This window comes from Pieris brassicae, chromosome 13 (assembly GCF_905147105.1).
Source record: "Pieris brassicae chromosome 13, ilPieBrab1.1, whole genome shotgun sequence".
Taxonomy (NCBI): Eukaryota; Metazoa; Arthropoda; class Insecta; order Lepidoptera; family Pieridae; genus Pieris; species Pieris brassicae.
This window is the reverse complement of record NC_059677.1, coordinates 5,557,397-5,569,612: the sequence shown is the minus strand read 5'-3', so window position 1 is coordinate 5,569,612 and position 12,216 is coordinate 5,557,397. Positions and strand designations below refer to the sequence as shown.

The 12,216-nt window shown below is 34.2% G+C and overlaps 1 protein-coding gene across 1 annotated transcript in view; it reads left to right on the top strand.

Annotated features, from left to right (window-relative positions):
• The window catches only part of LOC123717870, a 91,883-nt gene that overhangs the window by 62,938 nt on the left and 16,729 nt on the right, over positions 1 to 12,216 (top strand). The window contains exon 2 of the mRNA XM_045674119.1: positions 3,817 to 4,014. Within this exon, the coding sequence (XP_045530075.1) occupies positions 3,817 to 4,014 (198 nt within the window). The remainder of the gene's footprint in view (positions 1 to 3,816; positions 4,015 to 12,216) is intronic.

Here is a 12,216-nt window from a genome sequence, read left to right as displayed (position 1 = left end):
AAGTGTCATTTGGAACGATTGAACTAAAGATTCACTCCCATTTGTTGATGCGTGATATTAGATATAGTATTTCCTAGATAAATATTATTTTTAATTATTTAACATTTCTTTGATTGAGATTTCGCTCTATACCTCTTTATAGTGTTAGCGGTAGTTGATCTAGTTCTTAGGCTAGGAAATTAAACACTTCAATGATGACTTAATTCAATATAATTTACTTCATTGATTTTACGTGAACTGTATAACTTCAAAGTTGTGCAAAGAAAAGGCCTGTGCGCATATGTCAACCTCTTTTATAATCACAACTCCCTCCTCCGACTCGACCATGCCACTTCGGGAAGATGGTCGAGTCAATTCGTAACAATTCGTAAACAACCGAACGAGTCAAATGAATAACTATTGCACATGCGCACTAGTAGCAAGATTCTTAAGAATATGTTTCATAACAATGTTTGGATTTAATTCAATAAATATTAGAAGCTAACAATAGTATCCTTCAAAGTCGATTAAAAATAATATCGTATTCCTACACCACAATTTTACACGGCTAATTCAGCTGCAATGTGTGATAAGGCTGGGCTATGAACAAGGTGTGTGTGGTGTGCTCATGATATAGATAATTTCCACTATGGATATTCTTACTAATATTGTTATTATTCCGCGATAGTTTAAACAAGTCAAGGTCGTAATAGTGTACGATATAATTTTATTTTACAAATTATAACTCTAAAGTTTTACGCGAATCACGCTTAATTTGGGACTAAATGTAGGACAAGGCAAACGAAACCTATATAACCTTGATCGATGTGTCATATTATGAAAATATACATTACGTTTAGCTCAGATATGTTCACTAGAATATTTATCAGGAAACATACATCTTATACAACGAACGAAGAAGGTGTCAAAGCCACTTCTTCCTTGTGTCTTTATTCTTCTGTGTTGTGTGTGCTTAGGTTAGAAGCGCATCCAAAACACAGACGTCACTTTGGATAAAAAAATGATACATCTTTAATAGAAACAGAAAGAAGACATATAGAAAAGTACTGGCATTACACCATCACAGAAATAATAATTATGTATGCAGCCGGAAAATGCAAGTAGACAATAGAATATTTAAACATAAGACAGCAAAAATACAAATGAATATATATACAAGGCTACAAGTATATCAATTATTTATCTTTTTTATAGAAGCGGGGCAAACGAACAAGATTATCTGATGTTAGGTTATAGAGAAATCAATGTATAAAACTGTAAATATTATTTCCTTTTGAAAGGTTCCCTCTGGACGAATTTAAAGATTTTTTGATTCGAGGTCTTTTTGTGTCTGACAGTCTATTAAGTATATTAAAGCATAGAGTAATGACTAAACTAAAGCATTTGGCACCGTAGGCCAAAGCTTTTCAATCCCACTGAGGGTCCTACCGATATCAAAGACCAGCAACGCATCGGCCTTCTTGGCATTCACTTAAAAGCAGATGAACCACCTGTCCGTTTGCCAAACGTGTATAAAAAATTTGATCCAGATATTACTCCTTGCAACATCACAAACTGTACCACTTCATAATATAGATCAATGGAAAATGTTTTTATGCTCTTAAGAAGTAATATACATAACATATAATTTATTATTATATTAATAATAATAAGCCTTTATTTATCCACATATTATTGACATTCATTTAACAAAATAGATATAAATAAAAAAATTACCACTCTAAGAGTCATCTTAGAGTCCTCAAACTTTTCCATCCTATTGTATTTTATGCTGCCCTTTCACTCTATTGGTCTGTCTTTGTACCTTATTCTGTTTGGACCAGTCCCTTCGGCTACTGGGACATATATATATATAAATATATATAACTCGACTTAAAGACATGATTTTCAGTATCAATATCGTATTATTCGAAAACATATTCGCTGTAAATGACCTTGTATTCGCGATACATGAGTCTTGACAATTAATTCGGCTGCTCCCAATACCCGAACTCACGCCCACGCATTTATTTATATCTAAAAATACGTACGCATGTATTTTCTTAACTGAAAGTTCTTCAAAAATTGTTACGCTATCAAACTATTTCATCACCTTCCCAGAGATGATTGATTTTTCAAAGGAAAGGTGGCCTCAATGAGTGTTTAAACCATACATTTTGACAACTTACTATAACTTTATATTATAAATAACCTAACCGTTCTCATGGTAATTAATATGACATTTATATGCCTGATTGTGTGGTTTTTGTAATTAATAAATCTGAATGTACTTTCTTTGATTTATTATTATTTAAATGAGTTTACGGAGCAAAATTATTTTTTAGTATACATATAGTTAACTGTCATTCTGATATTTTTGTATACGACAATTAAGTTTTTGACAGGTTGACGTTCGTACCCATGTATAATTTTCGTACAGTATTCTATTTGTAAGGCTAGTCTCCCGATTTCCGTTTTTTTTTTATTTTGACTGCTTAATAAATACTTACAAAGGCGAAGAGCTCGCTAGTGCGTTGCCGACCTTTTAAGAATTGGTGATTATATTTTAATTAATAAAAAAACCAAGTCTAGCGCGAAGCCTGGCCTTTTATAATAATTTTTAATAAACGTAACCTTTTAAAATGATTAATTAACAAGCATGATTAATAGATTATAAAGTTATCTGTCATCAATCATTGATAAATGTCATACTATTTTTAATATTCATCTCATATTGTCTGTGGTACACGTCAGGACATTTAAATAAACATTTATAATTAATATTACGTCTAACGGTCTTATTTAAAACATCGATAATTACGAATAAATCACGCACAATTGCGGTGCGCTTGCAGTGCCTACACTACCTACCACCACTACCATATAACTGTCTATAGTGAAGTAGTATTTGAAAATATATTTACATTTATAAATAAAAAACTGGGTCTCAGATTACTTTATTTATCTAAGTTGGACCTTTGCATCAAAATGCATTGGAATTGATACAAGATAATTTCTATAATAGGAGGCAAACGTGCAGGTGTGCCTTCACCTGATGTTAAGCGATACCGCCGCCCATAGACACTCACATAGCCACACGTCTCGCCAGTGCATTGCCGGCCTTTTAAGAATTGGTACGCTCTTTTATTGAAAGACCTAAGCGAGGGACTCGGCAAAAACGCCTTAAGAAACGCTCAGTTGTGGAACGACGAACGTTTAGGTGATACGGATCGTATTTTATATTCTGCCTTGACGTACGATAGTGAAACTCAGCTGCAGGTATTAGACCGAACAACTACTCCACTACGCCTACTCTACAACGCCAAGGAATCGAGCCGCACGGAATGTGATTGGTCGTTGACGATTCGCTTTGAATCTTGCAAAAAATCGTACGGTTGTAAAATACCTTGCATTATGCAATTGAAATCTCCATCATTATAACAAGCCCATACAACCGACTAAAGAATGAGTGCATCCTTCGAATTGAACTGGTTAAAATATAAATATTTTTATATAATATTATAGAACAAATAAAGTTGTTAAAAATATTCGAGTATAATATGCATTACATTCGGTATATGTATATTAATATTAGGTTAACGAGTGAAGTTCTGGAAATTCTTCCACTTGGCTACCATCTTCGTAATTTCCATGCTATCTCTCTTATTTCATATTCCCAGTTTTGCAGTTGGAGTCTTATCTTTTCCCATTGCGCCATTCCAAGTAATCTCTGCTTCATCTGTCATCACAAACGCGGGCTATGTGACCAGCCCATAACCACTTTTACTTTATAAAATATTTAATAAATAGGCATAATCAATCATAAAACATTTTCAGAACTATGCAGCATCGACACCACCAAAGCCTTCGTCAGCGCCGCCCCACACGACACTCCAGAGGTCGGTCAGGGCGGCCGGCCCGTCCAGGGTTATACCACGGTTCTACTTCCCCAAGGGCCGGCCGCCACCTGCCCATCAGCAGGACCACGCGTTACACAAAGTCCAGTCCGCCTTCGCTACATTTCCAAATAGTCAGGTAAGCATATTAAGATTATGAGTTTAATACCTTTTTACCACCTGAAATCAAACCATTTGCCAAAAGCAGTAAACAGATGTTACACAACATAGAAAGGCCGCAACATTTGCCAATTGGTGTGGGTTATGTCAAAGGATATATAGTCTAAATTATGTTCAACACGACGTCGTGAATGTTTAATACAAAGAATATTCAAAGAAATCATACATACATCCATTGAGATTGAAAGAAAATATTATCAAAATCAAGGGTCCTAGTTTAATATTTAAATTGGCGCCTGGTGGTACTAGTGACCCCGATAAGCTAGTGCTTTACCTCGCTTAACGAATAAGCATCGCTATACAGCGAGGAAATGCTGCCAGCGTTAAAGGTTCACTGCCGCAGGGACCAAACTTTTTAAATTTGTTTTAAATATATTTTTATTATAACTATGTAGGTTATGATTGTAGATACTGTATATCTCATTGCTATGTTTAAGTTATAATAAATAATCATGATAAAAACATTTCACAATTCATTAAAACAGTCCCAACACGAAATTCGATTGTTTCAAAATTCCGTTACTCCACAGAACATATTAAACAAAATGGCATTTATCCGCGTATCCGGTTTTACATATACTATTGATAAAGTAATGTTCTGTAATAAATAATGTTTAACCTAAATTCTATTATTTTTAATTAAAAATTGTTCTTAAACTGGATTTAAAGCTCGTTGTTTGCGAATGACAGTTGAATTCAGCTTACAGTCGACTGGGCTTAGCAAAACTACTATACAACTGTGCTCGCGGTTCTACCCGTGTTAATTCAGTATGGTAAATGGGGAGGAAATCCAGCATATATCACCTCAAAAAATATCTCGAATTATAAGAAACCTATGAGTTTTTATTTTCCTCTATAACCTGGATCTGCGGCCGACAGGCCAGCTGACCACTAGTATTTCCTAACCAATTCGACTTAGGGGGCTTTTTTGTTTTTCCTGGGTTCAATACCTCCCGTCGTTCGGTTGCCTCGTGGAAAAGGGTTATGTGGGACTGTGCAGACTAAAACCCCATGGCGCCACCAGCAATCGCTCGTTATCGACACGGTAACAGCCGTGGAAATCACGGTCCTCTATGGCCGCGAATGATGGGGAGTGGATCTTGGCACAAGGGCCATTCACATCGCTCTGATTTGTAAAGCTGGGGAGGTCGGGCACAAGGCTTGTTGGGATGCGTCAGCATCAGTCAACTTAGGGACCCTAAGGGAAGAGCTTAATAGTTCTTACCAGGCATTCTGTCTCAAAAAACTTGTATTTTACGAAATATGTAAAAATTCAGTATCTTAATACATGTTATTGTTATGCTTTACTTAAATTTTAAACACAATTCACGATATGAGGAAATATGAAATTCGTTTATAATTTAATTATAATGAAGTGCTTTAATATGAGAGAGCTTAGAAACATTTTGTTAAAAGAATGCTATTTAAAAGACTGACGGAAAGATGATTGCCAGTTATTCTCAGTCTGTGGCCTAATATTAACTGGCAGCAATTTAGGTATATTTCATAAATAATATTTGAACCTTACGTTACATTGAATTTTCATAGTTCTAGGTTCTCGAAACTACCTAGATTACATTTTAAATATTAAGTGAATTTAAATGTTCTATAAAGTCATATCCTCTTAACCTGGATATTACGGAGGAACCTCTATTTTAAAGTGTCATTTAAATTATTACTTTATGGTCGCAACTAAGCCGATTCCTAGATTCCTTTAAAAAAATATATAAATGGTATGGTATTGCGGGATAATGTAAGCATTCAAATTCAAAATAATTTATGTATTTAGGTAACACAATGTAAACTTATGAACGTCAAATAAGAAATACATATTAAATAGTAAATGGTTCTTTAATTATACATTTACTGCCAGTTCTCAAATCAAGGGAGTAGAACGGAAGAGAAGAACTGGCAATAAACTCTCCACCACTCTTTTTAATCGCCAAGTTTTGTGTTTTATACAACGCTTGTAAGGAGCTGCAACCATTACACCATGTTCCACATGACATCTAAGTAACTAACAGTTGTTAAATAATAAAAGATGATATCTTCTTTCTAACGATAAAGGATTTTTTGTTACCGACCCAGTAGCTTTCAGGCATACACAATATTATTAATTTATTAACACTTCATTATAAATATACAGGAATGCAAATTAAAAGAGTTAAATAAAAAAGGATGGCAACTGGCCTCATCGCTTTCGATCTCTTCCAGGCAATTAAAGTGCAAAGCTACATAAGACATATAGTTACTTTGGCAAAACTAATGGAACAAATCAAAGTGATTAAACATATTTAAACAGCGAAAGGGACAAATAAAAAAAGTGAAGATTCTTTGTAAATTAATTATTACTAAGCCAAAAGCCCCAATAGATGATCATGTACCAGTATTTGTATATCTATATTCACACTGCTTACACACTGTATTCGTGCTAGTGATACTATAAATAAATAAAAAATCTGCGTTTACTGCACAAGACGTTATGCGACAGAATTGCCATGTAAAGTTCTAATATGTAACTACCAAACGAATTCATCAGCCAATAGCGTGTATTGTTTCTCGATCTCCCTTCCTCTCTCTCGAACTTTCTTACTGGCTTGCTCCCCTACTCTCGCTCCATGGCTATTTGCTCCATGGCCATGACATTAGAAAATCGGTGTGGTTTGGATAAATATAACCATAGCAGTCTGTAAGAAACTTGTCTGCATATACCGAGGATCCGAGGCTCAGTATGGGTCCCTGTATCCAAAAAAATTGTTAAGCCATGGCTATAAAACTATTTAATCACCTTCCAAGAAGTTAATACTTTTAACATTGTAAAAATTGATATGACATTTGCGTGCCTATTGAGATATGGCTGTTTGTGCGGATATTTGTAAAATATTTATTATTGAAGTGAAACTTCTGTATCGGCGTTGGAAAAATTTCCGTCACATTTTTTTCCGTTACACATCACATTTTTCCGTTACTCGCCATCTTTTTCTAGTCCCTCCCACGGTTAATTCGAAGAGATTCGAAGGCATTAATAACAAAAATATATAATAGCGATAACAATGATAGTAATTATTGTGTTACAATTAATAAAATTCTGTTATAATCTTAGTAGTAATAAGGTAAAATGAAATAATTGAATTAAGAAAGACACTTTTTAAACGGATTAAAGCTATGTATTATTATTAAAAACTTATAATTATTTACATACTGCTAAATTTTGCTTTTCAGCGTGCGTGGTAACGGTGACTGAAGACAAAAGGTGTTAAATGTCAAAAGTATCACAGAATTATTTTATAAGTTTTTTATAATAATACATAGCTTTAATCCATTCAAAAAGTGTTATTCTTAATGTGTAAAAGCTATTTTAACAAAAGACAATACTATAATTGAATTATTTGTATTTATGTCTATGATTATGAAAGGCTTTTGTTAAACTTTATCTTATTTAACCAATTTCTATAAAGCTGCAAATAGTAGATTATTTTTAAAAAAATAAAGGTCATAAAGAAGTTTCACTTCTTACGTGTGTACAATAGTACACACACACTATTTTTATTATTATAAAAGTATATTTTCGGCTTACTTTTTATGCTATCTTTAGGCTATCTAATGACTAGTCTACTCATTCAGTTCTCTAGACATAGCCATAGCCATAGACGTTGTTTGCTCTCGGCGTCCAGAGCCGGCTACAATCCATAAGTTAATGTTCATAAACGAATAAACTTTATCAGGTTTAATTTGAACGTACGCCTACGCCTTTGGAATAGGCGTCAATATATATAAAATAAAAAAGATACATGTTGTATATCAATAAAATATTCATGAGGCTTTGAGCGTTTATACGAACGTCTAGACATTCCTATTATTCACAAATTCAATTATATCAAATAAGTATTTATATCTCGACAATTTCGTCGCAATTTCGGTGACAAAGAATTTTGCGACAATAGATGGCGTTAGTACGCTTCAATAGCTCTAATCATTGTCGGTCTTATCTATTCATTTCGTAATTTCACAACTAACATAAAATATATACGTGGGCAACACTGAAAATGTTTAAAACTGGCCAGTTAGAAACATTGCAAATGAAAACCTTTTTTTTATTTCAATTTTAGAACTCCTTGGTAATGTAGTGTATTGCATTAATTTGTCATTTGTTTTTGTGAATTGGCGGCAAATCTAAAACTCTTGTTACACCTGAAAATGAACCAAACGCGAGAAAATTTTCGGTCAATGATTTAGTGATCCTGTGGGCTTACTGATGTTTAAATAAATGAAACACTTTGTTTGAAAGCAATCAACTGCTTTTAATCAAAATCTGATTTAAAAGAAGAGCTTGAAACATTAAATTAGGATGAGTGGGGTTGGGACTAACAAAAAGCTGTAAATTATTTATGGGTTCTTAAACCTAAGTGACACTTCTGGTACCTATAAAGAATATAAGTAATGTCGACCTATTGGACATTATCGGAAACGAGAATGTTATATTATAAAAATAAAAAAGGCTCATATTTTAACGTTTTACACTTAATTGGCTTCAAGTATCATGATTGTTAAAATGCGTTTCTAATTATTAACTAAAATACGTAACTAATGTAAGGTTACATAACTCTAGTTTGTAATTTATATGTATAATTGATGTATTCAATATACACACAAATGTGTGTTTATAAAGAAGAAGCAATAATGCTTAAAAGATTAAGCATACATGTTCTTTAGGATTTATAAATTAATATTGGTTACCGCACAATACTTTTTTTAACACTCGCTCGTACCGTGAAGTAAAAATCGTGACGGAACCAAAAGTTCTCAGACCAAAAAGTGTATGACATGTCTCAGGCTTAGAAAGTATACCTTGTGGTCTATTACAACACATCATCAGACAACAGGCAGAAATCTAAAGCCCAAACATTAAAGGTTGTAGCGCCACTGGTTTAACGAGATTAGGTAAACTATTTCTGTTTAATAGACGTCATAAAACTGCAATGCGATGTTCTCGCTGAATTGATGCAATGCTGTGCAAAATATGACAGCAAGCTTTTTATTTGCATTAAGCACTGCGCTATTTCACATTTTTTCATCTTCACTGAGACGTGTACCAATACGATCTACCCTAACTTAAGACTCATAAATAATGTGAGTCTAATTGAGTAAAAAGGATATTTAACTCAAAATAACCTTATCCAGGTAAACAATTACACTTATGAACGTCAGAAAAGAAGTTAAATTAATTGTAAATTTACATTTACTACCAGTTCGCAAGTTAAGGGCGTAGAGCGGGTAAGAAGAGCTGGCAATAAACTTTCCGCCATTCTTCTTAATCGCTAAAAGTTGAGTCATACAAAATTGTTTGAACTGGAGCAAATCAATTCCAAGGATTAGGATCATTAAAATATTCGTCAAATTTATAAAAAGCTTTATTGCGTTGCACTTAACAAGGGCTTTGAATCTATTTAGTAATAATTCTCTAATTTCGCTTGTGGTAAAAACCAATACAATTGCCATATAAGGAGTCGTTTAAATTCTGGAGCCTGGTTGTTCAAACATATCGTTACATAAACTCTATTCACGGGAAGACACTCTGTTCTTCTCTGTATTTTTTATCCACTGGTCAAATGGTGTTGTCTTCTTCAATCTTCTCACAAGGCCTGTGGTGTTAAAAGTTGAATAGCCTCGACATTCACATGACGGTGGACTTCACTTGATCTTTGTTAAACGTTTCTCTACGTGAACTGCACAGAAATGATGAGATCTGTGGAAGAACTAAAGTCACTGACATAGCAAGAAGGCATAAAATCTAGGCTCCTGTGATAGCGAGTCCCAACTGTAATTAATAAAGAACGAAAATTCATTTCGATCCCCAATGGACAAACCAATAAAATTGGCGCTATTTAAATTCGCAAGTACGAAGGAAAACGTGAGGACATTGTCATGCCTTAGAACCAAGGGTGAACTACTTCCAAACCAATTAGACATAGACATAACATTTATTACTAACAAAACATAGACCCACAAAAGGATGAAACATAACAATTTTAAAAAATGGGTGGTTTAATTGTATAATGCGTGTGCTGTGGTTGTAATTGGCCCTGGCTCAGCATTATGCTGAGGAGCAGAGTTGTTCCACAGCGCTGGTTATTCGCAAAAATAATACTCAGTAGAAACAAATAATAATAGTAGTAATAGTTAGCAGTGTAAGTTATGAAGAAAAAAATGTAAATTAAATTAAAAATAAGAATAATTGTTAAGAAGACAATTTGGCTTAGAGATTATAGAAAGAGACTTTTGAAGAATGAGCGAACCAATTCTAAAGAGGTGACGCAAACCTTCTGACATTGAGAACGTTTATGGTAACATCAGCTGTATCTGAACTCGTGTGCCTCCTTTCTTGTTTCTCGTGTTCTTCTTCGTTGCTCTGTTCTTCTGATGACCTACTTGCCTATAACCAGGCATAGGTTAGCGGACTCCGTTTCCGCTTTTAGAGTCCGTTGTGCGTAAGCTATAACCAGGCTTATATATATATATACGTTGCGACTATTCCAATTTATTAAACGCCGAAAGTGTGCAATGCTAAAGCCTAAATGTAAAAAAGATATTCTGTCAATAATAGCCGAATTCTTGGCACAGTTATATTAATTTCAAAGTTTACGATTCCAACTATCCTAATATATTTTGGCAGAGGTCGTCACATTTATTTTGCATTGCTCTTAAAGAACACGAAAACTATTAAATATTTTTTAATGAAACTACCTCTATATAAATTAAATCTTTTTTGGATTTGGACTAAACCTGTGTGGTAGTGGAAATGTATAATATTAAATACATGGGACGGGCTTTGGATATACTTGTGTGGTCACCTCACCTCCCTCGGACAAGCAAAAAAAGCTTGTCGCAGAACAGGCGGAAAATTATAAACAGCTCGAATCGTCTTTCCTTCAACTTGATTTAAGTTGGCGCCTGGTTGATAACACCGGCAACCACATAGCTGTTGCTATCTTCGCTTAACGATTAATTATCGCAATACAGCGAGGCAATGCTGCCAGCGTTAAAGGTACACTGCCACATCCCACCAAACTTTTTAAATTTGTTTTAATTTTTAACAATTTCTATTAAGAAAATTGACAATACTGTATATATGATTGTTATTATTACTACTAAATATTTAAATTGCATATTAAATACATAGGATACACAATATAGCATATAAACATATAGAGATGTCGACAGTCGTATACAGCATCCAGTAGTCGCATCCTATCCAGTCGGTAAACCCGGTTCTTGGAGCACACTTGGGTTACTCACCAGCCGCAAGACTTTAAGCAGATAGGTCTACTGTCCCGTACTGTAAGACCAGTGTTTCTTATTCTACCCCACCAGACCTATGATAAATAATATTATACTGAAGCCACGTACGCCTGTGATTGAAAATAATATACTAAAATAGAGTAGATACTTTCTCAGTTACCAAGTAATGACACGCTTTTGTGTAGCGTGTTCCCATTTTACGGTTCTGATATTGGGATAACCAAGATTTCCAAGCGTGACCCATATTTACAAAAAGTAATCCGTGGCTAAACGCTCTGAGACATTTCCATTGGAAGATAGCCCAAATAATACTGTTTTACAATTATACATTTATTTTAGTATGGGACTTTCGAAACCGCCTTTAAAGATTTCATTGATTCCCGTAAGATGGCAAAATTTAATTAGATATATTTTATTTTAAAAAATCAACATTTTGTTCCTCCAATACAGGAATATTAGGAACACGAAATTGGCGTGTCCCTAAGGAACTAATATTTTGGACCTTTAGTCTCGTTTCGGAGCTCAAATCCCGAAATAACTATGAAAGACTTTGGACACTCAAGCGACACGTGACAACAGGCTGCCATATAAATACTCAAAATACCGTATAAGATGTATCTTCACATATCACTTAAGTCCTTTTTGATAAATAGGCTGGTTAAGGCGTGACCTACTTTCGCAGGTCAATAACCCCGGAAGGGGCTCGGCCCTCGGGGTGATTGGAGATAGACAATCATAATAACTATAGATTATACCGCACACACGAAAACTGTTTTACTATTTCAAATTTGTTTACCAATATTGTCATTGGTTCGCCCATTAAATGAATTACCGGAATTTATAAGAATATTTCTTCTTTTGG